The sequence below is a fragment of the Ranitomeya imitator genome, chromosome 1 (assembly GCF_032444005.1).
Source record: "Ranitomeya imitator isolate aRanImi1 chromosome 1, aRanImi1.pri, whole genome shotgun sequence".
NCBI lineage: Eukaryota > Metazoa > Chordata > Amphibia > Anura > Dendrobatidae > Ranitomeya > Ranitomeya imitator.
The window spans coordinates 1,069,479,863-1,069,498,344 of NC_091282.1; the positions used below are offsets into that span (position 1 = coordinate 1,069,479,863).

An 18,482-nucleotide genomic window follows, 5' to 3' on the forward strand; every position below is an offset into this window, starting at 1 on the left:
TTGGAGCAATCATTTTACAATAATATATTAAACTTAATAGAGACCATTATTTTTCATACTGGACAATCCCATTTAAATAACCGCAATGTGCAGCATAAATTAAAATAAAGAATACTTTCTTTCCATACCACTCTGAGCACTTTGTCAACAGCAATCTCATGAGACTGTTTAAAGGGAACCTGTCACCTGAATTTGGCGGGACTGGTTTTTCGGTCATATGGGCGGAGTTTTCCAGTGTTTGATTCACCCTGTTGTGAATTCTGTTATCGAACTCCCTCCTGTGGTCATGAATGGTACTTCGGCGAGTTCTGTCCATGGACTCCCCCTGGTGGCTGTGAGTGGAGCTGCTGGTTCTGAGGTTCCTTCCACAGGTGACCTAGTTTAGTTTTAGGCTGGCTGCTCTATTTAACTCCACTCAGATCGTTACTCCATGCCAGCTGTCAATGTTCTTGTACTGGTTCAGTTCGCTCTTGGATATTTCTGGTGACCTGTCTACTCCAGCAGAAGCTAAGTCCCTGCTAGTTATTATTTGTTCATTGTTTCCTTGTCCAGCTGGCTATTATGATTTTGCCTTGCTAGCTGGAAGCTCTGGGATGCAGAGTGGCACCTCCGCTCCGTGAGTCGGTGCGGAGGTCTTTTTGCACACTCTGCGTGGTCTTTTTGTAGTTTTTGTGCTGACCGCAAAGTTACCTTTCCTATCCTCAGTCTGTTTAGTAAGTCTGGCCTCCCTTTGCTGAAACCTGTTTCATTTCTGTGTTTGTGCCTTTCATCTTTACTCACAGTCAATATATGTGGGGGGCTGCCTTTTCCTTTGGGGAATTTCTCTGAGGCAAGGTAGGCTTTATTTTCTATCTCTAGGGCTAGTTAGCTCTTAGGCTGTGAAGAGGCGTCTAGGTAGAGTTAGGTACGCTCCACGGCTATTTCTAGTTGTGTGATAGGATTAGGGGTTGCGGTCAGCAGAGTTCCCACTTCCCAGAGCTTGTCCTGTGTCAGTTTACCCATCAGGTCGTTCCCGGTGCTCCTAACCACCAGGTCCATAACATCACCCTTTCCTTACCCACTGGCTGCATGCTGGCCGCAATATTGGATTGAAGTTCATTCTCTGTCCTCCGTAGTACACGCCTGCGCAAGGAACGATTGCTTTGCGCAGGCATGTACTACGGAGGACAAAGAATGAACTTCAATCCAATATTGCGGCCAACATGCAGCCAGCGGGTAAGGAAAGGGTGAATCAAACACCCGAAAACTCCACCCATATGACCGAAAACCGGTTCCGCCAAATTCAGGTGACAGGTTCCCTTTAAGTAACATGAATGTTGTACATATTAGGTGCTGCTGATGGGCTGCAGCATTCACAGTACTGTCAGAGCAAACAACAACCCTAATGGAACTGTGAAGGTTGCAGCCCATCAGCAGCCACTGTTAGGTGAAATAAACAACACCACAAGATTCCAAGGGACGGGAACACAATGCTCATAATGTAGTTCAGAAACAATCTGGGAGATACATTTTTTTTATTTAACCCCTTCATGACCCAGCCTATTTTGACCTTAAAGACCTTGCCGTTTTTTGCAATTCTGACCAGTGTTCCTTTATGAGGTAATAACTCAGGAACGCTTCAACGGATCCTAGCGGTTCTGAGATTGTTTTTTCGTGACATATTGGGCTTCATGATAGTGGTAAATTTAGGTCAATAAATTCTACGTTTATTTGTGATAAAAACGGAAATTTGGTGAAAATTTTGAAAATTTCGCAATTTTCACATTTTGAATTTTTATTCTGTTAAACCAGAGAGTTTTGTGACACAAAATAGTTAATAAATAACATTTCCCACATGTATACTTTACATTAGCACAATTTTGGAAACAAAATTTTTTTTGCTAGGAAGTTATAAGGGTTAAAATTTGACCAGCAATTTCTCATTTTTACAACGAAATTTACAAAACCATTTTTTTAGGGACCACCTCACATTTGAAGTCAGTTTGAGGGGTCTATATGGCTGAAAATACCCAAAAGTGACACCATTCTAAAAAATGCACCCCTCAAGGTACTCAAAACCACATTCAAGAAGTTTATTAACCCTTCAGGCACTTCACAGCAGCAGAAGCAACATGGAAGAAAAAAATGAACATTTAACTTTTTAGTCACAAAAATTATCTTTTAGCAACAATTTTTTTTATTTTCCCAATGGTAAAAGGAGAAACTGAACCACGAAAGTTATTGTCCAATTTGTCCTGAGTACGCTGATACCTCATATGTGGGGGTAAACCACTGTTTGGGCACACGGCAGGGCTTGGAAGGGAAGGAGCGCCATTTGACTTTTTGAATGAAAAATTATCTCCATCGTTAGCGGACACCATGTCGCGTTTGGAGAGCCCCTGTGTGCCTAAACATTGGAGCTCCCCCACAAGTGACCCCATTTTGGAAACTAGACCCCCCAAGGAACTTATCTAGATATGTGGTGAGCACTTTGAACCCCCAAGTGCTTCACAGACGTTTACAACGCAGAGTCGTGAAAACAAAAAAATAATTTTTCTTTCCTCAAAAATGATGTTTTAGCAAGCATTTTTATATTTTCACAAGGGTAACAGGAGATATTGGACCCCAGTAATTGTTGCGCAGTTTGTCCTGAGTACACTGATACCCCATATGTGGGGGTAAACCACTGTTTGGGCACACGTCGGGGCTCGGAAGTGAGGGAGCACCATTTGACTTTTTGAATACAAGATTGGCTGGAATCATTGGTGGCGCCATGTTGCGTTTGGAGACCCCTGATCTGCCTAAACAGTGGAAACCCCTCAATTCTACCTCCAACACTAACCCCAATGCACCCCTAACCCTAATCCCAACTGTAGCCATAACCCTTATCACAACCCTAACCGCAACACACCCCTAACCACAACCCTAACCCCAACACACCCCTAACCCTAACCACAACCCTAATTCCAACCCTAACCCTAAGGCTATGTGCCCACGTTGCGGATTCGTGTGAGATTTTTCAGCATCATTTTTGAAAAATCCGCGCGTAAAAGGCACTGCATTTTACCTGCGGATTTACCGCGGATTTCCAGTCTTTTTTGTGCGGATTTCACCTGCGGATTCCTATTGAGGAACAGGTGTAAAACGCTGCGGAATCCGCACAAAGAATTGACATGCTGCGGAAAATACAACGCAGCGTTTCCGCACGGTATTTTCCGCACCATGGGCACAGCGGATTTAGTTTTCCATAGGTTTACTTGGTACTGTAAACCTGATGGAACTCTGCTGCGAATCCGCAGCGGCCAATCCGCTGCGGATCCGCAGCCAAATCCGCACCGTGTGCACATAGCCTAATTCTAAAGGTATGTGCACAAGCTGCGGAAAACGCTGCGGATCAGCAGCAGTTTCCCATGAGTTTACAGTTCAATGTAAACCTATGGGAAACAAAAATCGCTGTACACATGCTGCAGAAAAACTGCACGGAAACGCAGCGGTTTACATTCTGCAGCATGTCACTTGTTTCTGCGGATTCCGCAGCGGTTTTACAACTGCTCCAATAGAAAATCGTAGTTGTAAAACCGCAGTGACATGCGCAGAAAAACCGCGGTAAATCTGCCATAAATCCGCAGCGGTTTAGCACTGCGGATTTATCAAATCCGCAGTGGAAAAATCCACAGAGGAACAGAATAAGTGTGCACATACCGAAACCCTAACCCTAGCCCTAACCCTAACCCTAGCCCTAACCCTAACCCTAGCCCTAACCCTAACCCTAGCCCTAGCCCTAACCCTAACCCTAACCCTATTCTAACCTTAGTGGAAAAAAAAAATCTTAATTTTTTTTATTGTCCCTACCTATGGGGGTGACAAAGGGGGGGGGGGTCATTTATTATTTTGATCACTGTGATAGATTATATCTCAGTGATCAAAATGCACTTTGGAACGAATCTGCCGCCCGCCATTTTGGAAGATGGCGGCACCCAGGGAGAAGACAGACGGACCCCGGCAGGATCGGTAAGTATGATGGGGTGGGGGGAGAGCACTGGGGGGATCGGAGCATGGGGGGGAAATCGGAGCGCGGGGGGGTGGAACGGAGCACGGGGGGGTGGATCGGAGCACGGGGGGGGTGGATGATGCATGGGGGGGTGGATCGGAGTGCAGGGGGGTTGGATCGGAGCACGGGGGGGTGATTGGAGCACGGGGGGAGCGGACAAGAGCACGGGGGGAGCGGAGCACAGGACGGAGGGGAGCCGGAGCAGTGTACCGGACAGATCGGTGGCTTGGGGGGGCGATCGGTGGGGTGGGGTGGGGGCACATTAGTGTTTCCAGCCATGGCCGATGATATTGCAGCATCGGCCATGGCTGGATTGTAATATTTCACCAGTTTTAATAGGTGAAATATTACAAATCGCTCTGATTGGCAGTTTCACTTTCAACAGCCAATCAGAGCGATTGTAGCCACGGGGGGGTGAAGCCACCTCCCCTGGGCTAAAGTACCACTCCCCCTGTCCCTGCAGATCGGGTGAAATGGGAGTTAACCCTTTCACCCGATCTGCAGGGACGCGATCTTTCCATGACGCCACATAGGCGTCACAGGTCGGATTGGCACCGACTTTCATGACGCCTACGTGGCGTCAAAGGTCGGGAAGGGGTTAATATTTTAAGTTTGAGGCATTCAAAATGGGGGGTCCAGTAATGGACAACCCCTTTAAGAATAAATTGCATATTTAATTCATTATTTTACCAACAAAAAGGTCCCGGTGCTTATAAATATAAAATGTTTTTTGATATTTCCAGCAAAACTAAAATATCTCTACTCTCTTACACCAGCAAAGGCATAAAGTAGCAGGAAGAAATGTGCAGCAATCAGTTGTAAAAATAAAATCCTAATATTGTATAGGTTCATTTATTCTGCTAAAATAGTTGAAACCATGTACATGAACTTATTAAGTCCACCAGTGGTGCTGCAGAGAGTATATTTTTTTATTGATTACAAAATACTAAACTAAATAAAAAATTTCCATATTTTCCAATGTTGACTATTAAAGAAAGAAAATCTTAAAACAGTGTGAGGTAGGAAAGTAATCTGAATAACAGCTGCTGTAAATAGGGACAGAATTTTCTCCCTTTGTCTGACATCACCTCACCTCCCCTTTCTAACAATGTGCAAAAAGATTGGGTAAATTTTTGTTTGCCAGCATAGAGCAGTACCATTTTGCTGATGCCCTCATTGCGATATAATTTGCATATTGTTGCTTTAGCCCTTAGTTCTAGCTCCACTATTGCTGTTATGATGACATCCAGCAGTTAATTCTGGTAATACAGGACCTGTAAGGTGAAGGAACAGTGGAGACAAACTGTTCCACTTGATATATTCCACAAAAATAGAGTCTGCTCCACATTGTATAACTGTAAAAAGGTGAAAACAGCGCATTCTATGGAGCATGTCCATTTCACGTTTTATACAGCTGTAGCTTAGAAGATATGGTTGGGTGTAGAGAAGAGAGAACATATTCAAGTGGATTTCAATTTTACTTGAATATTACAAAAAAAATTCTAAAATACATATTTTATTTTTTGTAATTCGCTTCCAATCTGTATTCTGCGGCCACCCTTTTTTTTAACCGTAAAGGGCTATCAAGATGTTAAAATATACAAATATACTTCTCACTTCACTACTCACTAGAGATGAGCGAACTTCGGCATCAATGTTGTACATTGTGATTCGTATTCAGATTCTCGAGCTGTTTTACTAAATATTGTCAAAATCCGTCCAAATTTTGGTAAATGATCGAGTTCACTAAGGGCTCTTTCAGACGTCAGTGTTTCTGGTAGCAGAACGGACTGCAAAATGTCCCGCACACATGTAGACTGATGACATCCATGTATCATCAGTGTGACACATACTGGCACCTGGGAATCAGTGGTACTGTTCACTCTGATCACCGATGCCGGGTGTTGAAGTGAAGACAGCTCACATCACTGTCCCCTGCTTGCCCTGCAATCAGTGCTAGCAGGGAACAATGTTGAGAGTTGTATTCAATTATTAATATATTCATCAGCCACTGCCTGAGCTATACATAAATAATAAAAAACACTGGGGGGTTCCCCTGTATTTTTGATAACTAGACAGACAAAACTGACAGCTGCGCGCTGCAACCCTGAGCAGCTTCAGCAAGGCCGATTATTTAGAATAGTGGGGTCCCAGTCCCCACGCCATATTTTTTAAATATATTTACATAAATAATTTAAAAAAAAAACTCTTTCGCAGAATATTAAAATCAGCCCCAAGCCATCAATATTCATTTAGGTTACCAGGCTATTAATATCAGCTCACAGCTGTATACTTAGCCTTTCCTTGTTATTAAAATGGGGACCCCCCAAAAGAATGATGTGAGGTTCCTCTGTATTTTTGATAACCAGCCAGGCAAAATTTGACTGCTGCAGGCTGCAACCTACAGCTATCATTTTCAGCAAGGCAGGGTATCAAGAATAGAGTGGTCCCCATGCCATATTTTTTAATTATTTAAATAGATAATTTAAAAAAATGGCACGGGGTCCTACCCATTTTTAACAACTAGCCAATGTAAAGCAGACAGCTGGGGCTGGTATTCTCTGGCTTGTAAGATGCCATAGTTATTGCCCCCCACATTCTAAAAATAGCAGCCAACAGCATTCCCATTCAGTGATCCCAGCCAGTCCTCTGAACTGCGGTGACCTTGTCGAGATCAGCACTGCAAAGTGAGACTTTTTCTTAATGTGCTAGCAGTGATCTCATCGAGGTTAATGCAGTTCTAGGGCCTGATAGTGAATGCAGCCTCAGTGACTGACGAAAACGTTGTTGACATCACCACAAGTCACTGATGTTGTACTCGCAGCAGCAGCTCATTGCTCAGTGGTTCTCAGCCTAGATGGTCGCATCTTGGTACCATCCAGGTTGAAAACTTTTTAATCCCAAACATGGATTACGGCATGTGACAGAACGACAGACAGGTGAGGGATTTGTTTTTTTTTGTTTTTGTTTTTGTTTCATTACAGGAGACCATGGTTTCAGTGGAATGGGTGATGACGTGAGTATGGTTTAATTTGGATTCATTAAAGGAGTCTGTGTCATTCTTTCAATTAAAGGACTTTATTCTGGCTGTGTGTTTATTTACAATATAACTATAGGATTAGTAATGGATAGGCATCTTTAATATGTTTCTCCATTACTAAGCTTGGGCTTGATGTCAATGAACAAAACAAAGGTGACATCAACCCCACAAATATGAACCCCACTTTCATCCACCACTGGGTAAATGGGAAGAGCCAGGCAAAGTGCCAGAATTACCGCATCTAATAGATGCGCCATTTCTGGGAAGGCTACAATCTGCCATTTTTAGACTAAGGGCCCAATATCCATGGCCTGTTACCAGCCTGAGAACACCAGCCACCAGCTTTCAGATGCTCAATTGGGTTGAGATTTGCTAAATTTGGAGTTCAAATAAACATCTCAAACTTTTTAATATACTTAAATATTTTCTAAAAATGTTTTCAGTGTGGCGGGGCTCAAAGCCCAAAGAGGTCATTTACATTGGGTAATAACATGGCTGTGAAGTTGCATACTTGGCCAACAACATTCTTTCGATCTGTGTATGTGTCAAGGTAACATCCATATTAAAGACAAGGTTTTCTAAGAGAACGGTACACAGAGCGTCACACTACCTCCACCAATGAGTATTATTACTGTAGTGAGCCATAAACTGACTATAGCAAAATGTAATATATCACACCAGGCTACTTTCTTTCAATGCTCAATAACTCTGTTGCTCATATGCCCATTGAAAGCACTTTCAATGGTGGACAGTGGTCAATATGGGCACTCTTGTCAGTCTTCAGCTACGTAGCCTTGTACACAGCAAGCTGTGGTACAATGTGTTTTCTGACACCATTCTATCTTAGCATTAACTTTTCCAGCAATTTGTGCGACAGTAGCTGTTTTGACTACATGGACTAGTTTTAACATACCATGTTTTTAAAAAAGCCTTATGCACCCATGGCCCCATCGGACTGCCATTTTGTTATAGTTGAAGTCTCTCAGATACTTACACTTTCTCCTCTAACACATCAACTTCAAGAACTGACAGTTCACCTCTCGACAGTTGTTACTGTATCAAAGTAAACAATGTTCACTTCACCTGCCAATGGCTTTAATCTTATAGCTAACTAGTGTATAAGGTAATGTAGATGGTATGAATATACATAATTTCCCTGTCATTTTTACATATTGCAATCACAATCCTATTTTCAAACAGTTTAGAAATCTTACCTCTTTTATTATTCTTGTTCACAGATTTTGATTTGCTTGAAGAACAAGGACAATACCCATCACATTTAGCAGTTATTTGTTTGCCCAAGATGCAAGCTTGATATTCTAATTTACACTGGAATACACAGAAAAACATAGAAACTATTAAAGTCGATAGTACAGATCTGTAAAACATGTTTTCTTGGGCCAAACTGGAAGGAATACTCCATTTTTATATATATAGCACTTTGTAGATATATAGATAATAGTACACATATAGGCTGCTTTATTATTATCTATGGGGAAGTCATAGCATGATACATAGCACGTAGCTTGGCTGAGACTATGAGTGTAACAGAAATTTGAAAATATACAAGAAAAAAAGAATCTAACTAATTATGTTTTGTAGTTAACCTGAGCACAAGGAGAATAAGCAGCTGCCAAATATCTAGCATGTGTATGTCTTTGTTTCTAAAATGTTGTTGTGATTAAATAAGGAAAGCTTGAAAGTTTAACTATGATGCAATCTTCTTTATTTATCCTCAAAATCCAGAAACTAGGCAGCAAGTCTGTACTGTTTAAGTGAAAGCTTTTAGTCACCCATAGGTACAAAATTTCATCCCAGGACACTTTGGTCTTTTTTCAAGCAAAGGAATAAAAGACTTTTGTTAACTCATGAAGGTGATGCTGAAGACCATAATAAATGGGTCCAGGCATGAAAAGGCCAATGTATCCTCTGCTACAGTGTTACATACAAGATAAAATTAAATCCTCACATGTAAAGCGCCATGGAATAAATGGCGATATAATAATAATAAATAATAATAATAAATTCTGAACTAGATTGTTGTTCCTTTTTGGATTTTGTACACTATATACAGAGAAACCAGTATTCTATATCCTAAACCTATATTTTTTCATATCTATCTATATATTTATCTATCTGTCTATCTATTTATTAACCGCTTCATGACTGCCCACTGTACTGCACAGTCCATCAAGCGCCGACGTTTTTGAACGGTGGGTGGTCTAGCAGCGCTCAGGACCCACAGGGTACTGCTAGGGCTGCGATTCATGTGCAGAGCCTTAGCTCTCACAGGTGACATCTAGTATCACTGTAATCGTACTGACCCGAAGAATAGTCGCTTAATCACTTATACCACTAGAGGAACGGCGTAAAAAATAAAAAGAACCAATTCTTCACATGCTGCTGATTTTTTCATTCTGTCACCCAATGATCCACTGTACTGCACAGTCCATCAAGCGCCGACGTTTTTGAATGGTGGGTGGTCTAGCAGCGCTCAGGACCCACAGGGTCCTGCTAGGGCTGCGATTCATGTGCAGAGCCTTAGCTCTCACAGGTGACATCATCAAGACCTGATTAGATCAGGTCCCAATGATGTTAACCCTTTGCTATCTTCTAGATGCCAAGATCGCGGCATTTTTGAGATAGCAGAGGGAGACCCCTGCTATACTCACCTCTTTGACACCCCCTGTGATGAAATCTGATCACATCATGGGGGATCCTGCGTTGTCATGGCAGCCGGAGGTCACGACTATGAAAATTGTACATTCACACTGAAGGCATTAAAACTATGAATTAACACATGTGGAATTATATACCGTATATACTCGAGTATAAGCCGACCCGAGTATAAGCCGACCCCCCTAATTTTGCCACAAAAAACGGGGAAAACTTAATGACTCGAGTATAAGCCTAGGGTGGGAAATGCAGCAGCTACCGCTAAATGTCAAAAGTAAAAATAGATACCAATAAAAGTAAAATTAATTGAGACATCAGTAGGTTAAGTGTTTTTGAATATCCATATTGAATCAGGAGCCCCATATAATGATCCATAAAGTTTATGATGGGCCCCATAAGATGCTCCATATTAAAATATGCCCCATATAATCCTGCATAAAGGTTAATAATGGCCCCATAAGATGCTCCATAGACACATTTGCCCAATATAATGCTGCACAAATATTGATTATGGCCCCATAAGATGCTCCATAAAGATATTTGCCCCATATAGTGCTGCACAAACGTTGATTATGGTCCTATAAAGACACTTGCCCCATATAGTGCTGCACAAATGTTATAGCCCCAAAAGATGCTCTATACAGACACTTGCCCCATTATAGTGCTGCACAAAGGTTATGGCGCCAGAAGATGCTCCATAAAGACACTTGCTCCATTATAGTGCTGCACAAAGGTTATGGCGCCAGAAGATGCTCCATAAAGACACTTGCCCCATTTGCTGTTGCTGCGATAAACAAAAATAAAAAAAAATCACATACTCACCTCTCTGTCGCTGAGGCCCCTGGCACTTTCAATATTCACCTGATTTTGTTCCGGCGCCGCTCCATCTTCAGCATCTTCCGCACTGACGTTCAGGCAGTGGGCGCGCACAACCACGTCACCGCGCCCTCTGACCTGAGCATCACTGCAGAAGACGCTGTGCCAGAACGGGGAGCAGGTGAATATTGCGCAGCACTGCGCTCCCCTCCTCGTTATACTCACCTGTCCCTGGCGCTGTGCAGTCCCTGCTTCCCCGGCGCTACAGCTTTATCCTGCACTGAGTGGTCACCGTTACCGCTCATTACAGTAATGAATATGCGGTTCCACCCTTATGGGAGGTGGAGCCGCATATTCATTACTGTAATGAGCGGTACCATGTGACTGCTCAGTACAGGAAGAAGCTGGGGCACCGGGAAGCCAGGAACCTGCAGGGACCACGCCAGGAGCAGGTGAGTATAATTAGAGAGCCCCAGCCCCCCTCCCCTGCCGACTGCTGTGTACGACTCGAGTATAAGCAGAGAGGGGGACTTTCAGACCCCAAAAATGGTCTGAAAATCTCGGCTTAAACTCGAGTATATACGGTACTTAACAAAAAAGTGTGAAACAACTGAAAATATGTCTTATATTCTAGGATCTTCAAAGTAGCCACCTTTTGCTTTGATGACTGCTTTGCACACTCTTGGCATGCTCTTGATGAGCTTCAAGAGGTAGTCACCGGGAATGGTTTTCTAACAATCTGGAACAATCTGGAAGTATGCTTAGCACTTGTTGGCCCTTTTGCCTTCACTTTGTGTCCAGCTCACTCCAAACCATCTCGATTGGGTTCAGGCCTGGTGACTGTGGAGGCCAGGTCATCTGGCGTAGCTCCCCATCACTCTCCTTCTTGGTCAAATAGCCCTTACACAGCCTGGAGGTGTGTTTGGGGTCATTGTCCTGTTGAAAAATAAATGATGGTCCAACTAAACGCAAACCGGATGGAATAGAATGCCGCTGCAAGATGATGTGGTAGCCATGATGGTCCAGTCTGCCTTCAATTTTGAATAAATCCCCAACAGTGTCACCAGCAAAGCACCCCCACACTATGACACCTCCTCCTCCATGCTTCACGGTGGGAACCAGGCATGTAGAGTCCATCCGTTCATCTTTTCTGCATCGCACAAAGACACGGTGGTTGGAACCAAAGATCTCAAATTTGGACTCATCAGACTAAAGCACAGATTTCCACTGGTCTAATGTCCATTCCTTGTGTACTTTAGCCCAAACAAGTCTCTTCTGCTTGTTTCCTGTCCTTAGCAGTGGTTTCCTAGCAGCTATTTTACCATGAAGGCCTGCTGCACAAAGTCTCCTCTTAACAGTTGTTGTAGAGATGTGTCTGCTGCTAGAGCTCTGTGTGTCTCTGTGTGTCTGGTCTCTAATCTGAGCTGCTGTTAACCTGCGATTTCTGAGGCTGGTGACTCGGATAAACTTATCCTCAGAAGCAGAGGTGACTCTTGGTCTTCCTTTCCTGGGGCGGTCCTCATGTGAGCCAGTTTCTTTGTAGTGCTTGATGGCTTTTGCCACTGCACTTGGGGACACTTTCAAAGTTTTCCCAATTTTTCGGACTGACTGACCTTCATTTCTTAAAGTAATGATTGCCACTCGTTTTTCTTTACTTAGCTGCTTTTTTCTTGCCATAATACAAATTCTAACAGTCTATTCAGTGGGACTATCAGCTGTGTATGTATCTACCAGACTTCTGCACAACACAACTGATGGTCCCAACCCCATTTTTATGGCAAGAAATCCCACTTATTAAACCTGACAGGGCACACCTGTGAATTGAAAACCATTCCCGGTGACTACCTCTTGAAGCTCATCAAGAGAATGCCAAGAGTGTGCAAAGCAGTCATCAAAGCAAAAGGTGGCTACTTTGAAGAAGTTAGAATATAAGACATAATTTCAGTTGTTTCACACTTTTTTGTTAAGTATATAATTCCACATGTGTTAATTCATAGTTTTGATGCCTTCAGTGTGAATATACAATTTTCATAGTCATGAAAATACAGAAAAATCTTTACATGAGAAGGTGTCCAAACTTTTGGTCTGTACTGTAAATATGTGTGTAAGAACAAAAAAAGTACACATATTTGGCATCGCCGCATCCGGAGCGAGCCATCCTATAAAACAGTCACACTTGTTAACTCCTTCAGTGCATACCGTAAAAGAGAAAAAAAAAACGGAGCAAAAATCTTTGCTTTTTCATCATGCCACCAAACAAGAAGTAGAATACAACAAGATCAAAAAGTCAAATATCAATATGAAAATGGTACCACTGAAAACGACATCTTGTACCGCAAAAAACAAGCCACCATACAGCTCCAACAGCGGAAAACTAAAAAAGTTATAGCTTTCAGAATAGAGCGACGCAAAAACAATTATTTTTTCTATAAAATAGCTTTTATGACCTGAAGAATAAAGCTGCCTTATTAATTTTACTACACACTGAATGTCATTAAAGAAAAAAACAATTCCTGAATTCCTGGTGTTTGATTATTCTGTCTCCCAAAAATCAGAATAGAATGCGATCAAAAAATGTCATGTGCCTGAAAATGGTACCAATAAAAACGTCAGCGCAACCCACAAAAAACAAGCCATCACATGACTCTGTCGGCCAAAATATGGAAAAATTATAGTTCTCAAAATATGGTGATGCAAAAACTTGTTTATGTAATAAAAAGCGCCTTTTAGTGTGTGACAGCTACCAAACATAAAAACCGATATACATCTAGTATCACTGTAATCGTACTGACCCGAAGAATAGTCGCTTAATCACTTATACCACTAGAGGAACGGCGTAAAAAATAAAAAGAACCAATTCTTCACATGCTGCTGATTTTTTTCATTCTGCCACCCAAAGATCGCAGTAAGGCTCAATGCAAATTTATCCCACGCACTGCGCTGAGCGCTTACACCGGGGTTTCCGTGTAAATCTCTGAAATTGGTGATTCAGACGGGACCTATAATGAGGCAGATTGAGACACTGCGGACGCTATAAGACCTATGATCCGTCTTTTTAGTCATACATAAAAGCAAAGTCAGCCAGTTTTGTGCACCTCTGAAAAGAAGGACACCGCTGAACAGAGGCCAGATGGAATCCAGAGTAACTCTGCTGCCTCATTATAACGAATGGATCAGGGGGGGTTATCTGTCACGTCACTCAGAGATTTAGATGGAAACCCCAAAGCAAGTGCTTAGCGTAGAGCGCCAGATAAATGTGATCCCAAACGTTATGTAAAATGTTCCCAATAAAATGTTCCACTCAATCCACAAAAAAGCACGTCCTCACTCAGGCCTGTCATCCGTTAACGGAAATATAGGAGGCTTCCATGTTACTGCTAGTGGAAAAGCTCAGGAAAAGTGTTATGGCTACTCACCCCCTAAAAGAAATTCTGCGCTTCCAAATTCAAATGCCCCCCTCCCTTCTGAGCCCCACAGTGTACCTAAACCCACATATATCATCCACATGTTTGGCATTTCTGTAGTGATGAGAGCCCACCAAATTTATGGGTGCATGTATCCAGAAGCTAGAGCTGGGCATAACGTTCTGGTGACTGCAACATACTGGTCACTACAGCGTACTGGTCACTACAACGGCAGTTTGCATTTTTCGCTCCGCAACATCCGCTGCTGCCTGTTTCTGGAAAAAACCCATGGAATCAAAATCATCAATACACTTGCAGATAAATTCCTAAATGGGTATAATTTCCAAACTGGAGTCACCTGAGGGGGGATTCTGCTTTTCTGGCATTTAGGGGCACTTTATATAGAGGCTGGAAAATATTCTATAATAATTTGATCTCCAAGAGTCAAATAGCGTTCTGTCCCTTTAGAGTGTTGCTGTGTGGCTAAGCAGTATTGTACCGTTACATATGGGGTATTGCTAAGTTCAGAAGAAATTGTGTAACACATTTTTGTACAATTTTTACCCATTTCCCAGTGTTAAAATGTAAAATCTGGGACTAAAACAATTTTTTTGTGGTAAAAATGTAATTATTTTTTCTTCACTGCCCAATGGTATCAAATTCTGTGACACACTTGTGGTGTAAGTATGATCACTGCACCCCTAGATGAACTCATTCAGTGGTGTAGTTTGTAAAATGGGGTCAATTATGAGGGTTTCTCCTGTTCTAGCACCTCAGAGGCTCTGCCAATATGATATGGTCCCCTCAAACCAATGCAGCAAAACCTGCACCGTAATATGGCGCTCCTTCCCTTTCATGCCCTCCTATGCTCCCATACACTAGTTTTACACCACATACTGGGTATTGGCATACTCAGGAGAAATTGCACAACAGACTTTGGGGTGTATTTTTTCTTGCTACTCCGTGAAAATAAAAAGTGGGGGCTAAAATAGCATTTTTGTGGTAAAAATGTTTTTTTTATTTTGACGGCTCAATATTATAAAATTCTGCGAAGCCCCTGGAGGCTCAAGGCGCTCACCAGATATCTAGATAAATTCCCTGAGGGGTCTAGTTTCCAAAATGGGGTCACTTGTTGGGAGTTTCCACTGTTTAGGCATGTCACGGGCTTTCCAAATGCAACATGGCGTCCACTATCGATTCCAACCAATTTTGCATTCCAAAAGTCAAATGGCGCTCCTTCCCTTCCGTGCTCCCAAACAGTAGTATTCCCCCACATATTGGGTATTGGCGTACTCAGGAGAAATCGCACAACAAATGGTATAGCACAATTTCACCTTTTACCCTTATGAAAATGGAAAATATGGAGCTAAAATAGATTTATTTGGGAAAAATTTGATTTCTTTTATTTCCATGGCTCTAGGTTAAAAACTTCTGTGAAGCATCTGTGGGTTCAAGGTGCTCAATACACATCCAGATAAATTCCCTAAGGGGTGTAGTTTCCAAAATGGTGTCACTTATTGGGGGTTTCCACTGTTTAGGCACATCAGGGTCTCTCTAAACGTGACATGGCAACCGCTAATTATTCCAGCATATTTTACATTCACAAAGTCAAATGGCGTTCCTTCCCTTCCGAGCCCTGCCATGCGCCCAAACAGTAGATTTCACCCACATATGGGACATCAGCATGCTCAGGAGTAATTGAGAAACAAACCATATAGTCCATTTTCCCCTGTTACCCTTGTAAAAGTAAGTAAAAAAAAAATAGGTCTAAAGGATAATTTTTGTGAAAGAAAAATAAATTTAGTTTATTTTTTCCTTCCACATTCCATTCATTCCTGTGAAGCACCTGAAGGGTTAATAAACTACTCAAATGTTGTTTTGCGCACCTGGAGGAGTGAAGTTTTGGTTATTTTCTTTCATACAGACCCCTCAAAGTGACTTCAAATGTGAGGCGGTCCCTGAAAAAAATGGTTTTGTATAATTTGTTGAAAAAACGAAAAAATCGCTGGTCAACTTTTAACCCTTATAGCGTCCTAACAAAATAAAATTGGTTCCAAAATTGTGGTGATGTAAAGTAGACATGTGGAAAATGTTATTTATTAACTTTTTTGCGCAATATGAGTCTCTGATTTAAGGGCATAAAAATTTAAAGTTTGAAAATTGCAAAATTTTCAAGATTTTCACCAAATTTCAGTTTTTTTCACAAATAAACGCAAGTCATATCGAAGAAATTTTTACCACTAACATGATGTACAATATGTCACGAGAAAAAATTCTCAGATTCAGTGGGATCTGTTGAAGTTTTCCAGAGTTATAACCTCATATATTGACAGTGGTCAGAATTGTAAAAACAGGCCCGGTCATGAAAGGGTTAAAAAACCATTTAGTTAATAATGTCTACAAATACGGTTTTAAAATATTACTTTATTTACTACGAATAACTACTAGACTAAAAATGATCTTTTTTCAATAGCATTTGATAATATGTTGGCTGACACTTTTACTTTTAGATGCTCTTGATTTTATAATAATTCATAATTTCATGTTTGTTTCATTTTTTCCTTAACATTATTCACTTTCTTCGTTATACTACTGTCGATGTGCCCTCTTGTCTTAGTGATTTTGATTAGAAGTATCAAAGGTGAAATTTATAATGGGCTCATTTATGTTGAAGTAAGACATCATACATAATAAGCCTATTCACCATCTGCTTGTATCAGAACACAAATCTTCATATTACAGGGCATGAATGCTGACATTCACTGATTGCATTTCTGATTATTAATCAAGTTCAATTTTTATAATTGCAGAAATTCTGATGTCATTTTAACATATGAAAAATAAAATAACCCACAAAGGACACAATATTGTGAGGATTGCATTTCACATATTCTTTGGTACCTAAATATGTTATTAAAGTATTGCAAAAACAATACAATATATTTAAAATATGCTTTGAAAACAATGCCCAGAAACATCCTCAAAAAATAGATGAGGAGATACCAAATTTTTGGTAAAGAATTTCTTGGTAAAGTATAATTTATATACTTGAAGTTTTTCATTATCATATGGGGTTTTCTGAGATCTATTGACTATAAGTTACACTAAATGCGAAAACAAATCTCTTAATCATTAATTTGAGATTTATTATTCACTCCTATCGCCACAAGTGTATAAAATAAAGCTAATAGCCATTCAATCTGACTCTACAAACATTTGTGAAATATCGGTTAGTTCTAAAGAGCTCATTAAATTTGAGCCCAGTGTTGTAATAGGATGTCACTGTTGTAACAAGTCAGTTCAGAATATTTATAAATTCATATTTCAGTGTTTTTTATATTATTGAAAGTGGAAGCATCTAGGTGTAAGAGTGTGAAATGAGCTGTCATATGCCTCCCCCTCTCTAAACAGTGCTTGTACTAAGTGTGTGTTTTTTGTATTAATATATGTATTAATATATGAATCTTCATAGAGTTTCATAGACACTATTGTATGAGGTTAATGTAATATACTGTGATTAATATATAATGTTATTGATGTGTAGTGTATAGGGAAAGTCTAGGGTAATTTTACAGTATATAAACCATAGCATAGGACCTAGGGATTAAGTTAAATAAAGCAAATATTTAGTTTGGGCCACATTAGATATAAGAAATTCAGTACATACTGTTAGAAGGCAGTGACTAAATTTAAATAGGTGGAAGGTGAAGTTTGAGTGATGAGAGTTCATTGGTGACAGTTGTTAAAGTTAGTTCAAGGGCTGAAGCCCAACATGGACAATAATGTTCTGGAGGTATGAGGTCACACAAAACTCCCTATGGACATTCCTGTAATGTCTGGAGCCTAAGGCTCAAGCCAGGGGCTTTGTAGAGCACTGACAACCTTTCAGTACAGTGGAAGATGCGTGAGGAACCGTGTGAGGGAAACATTGCAAATCTCTTGCATATTGTGGAGCCGGATTGGGAAACTCCAAGGCTGACAGGAGGAACAAGCGCAGGGGTTATCCATGCTGTATGCGAGAACAGGACTGAGATATTCTGTGTGAAGGAAGCAAGTGACGTAGGGTGCTGTGCCCAATATTGGGTGTTAAAGATGACTGTACTTGAACTGTTAGAAAAGACAAATTTGTTAAAACGAAATGGGTGTCAGATGTTCTCCTGGATCCAGGAATGTGTTTCTGGATCTGGGATCCTGGAGAAAGCGGAGATCTGTGGACAAAACGTGAGTGACCTGCATTGCACTTACAGCACATGGGAATTGGAGCACCATTTATTTGTGGAGTGCCAGATTGTGGGAGAACAACAGCTCCTCACACATAACTACAGCTCTGTGCACCTTACAAAGGAACCACAGAAAATCTGCCACAATGTGGCAGACCATATAAAATTACAGAGTGGGGATACCTAGTACATAAGTCACCAATATTCTCCTAGTGATTAGCACTGTTTCTTTGCAGCTGTGGAGTCCTGTGTTCAAATCCCACCACTGATAACTAGTGTTGAGCGATACCGTCCGA

General features: G+C 41.2%; 1 protein-coding gene across 3 annotated transcripts in view; it reads right to left on the bottom strand.

The window, feature by feature from the left end:
* Window positions 1-18,482, bottom strand: part of SPOCK3 (SPARC (osteonectin), cwcv and kazal like domains proteoglycan 3) — a 577,897-nt gene that overhangs the window by 76,276 nt on the left and 483,139 nt on the right. For all 3 annotated transcript variants that reach the window (XM_069744196.1, XM_069744193.1, XM_069744194.1), the window contains exon 6: window positions 8,285-8,399. In XM_069744196.1, the coding sequence (XP_069600297.1) occupies window positions 8,285-8,399 (115 nt within the window). The remainder of the gene's footprint in view (window positions 1-8,284; window positions 8,400-18,482) is intronic.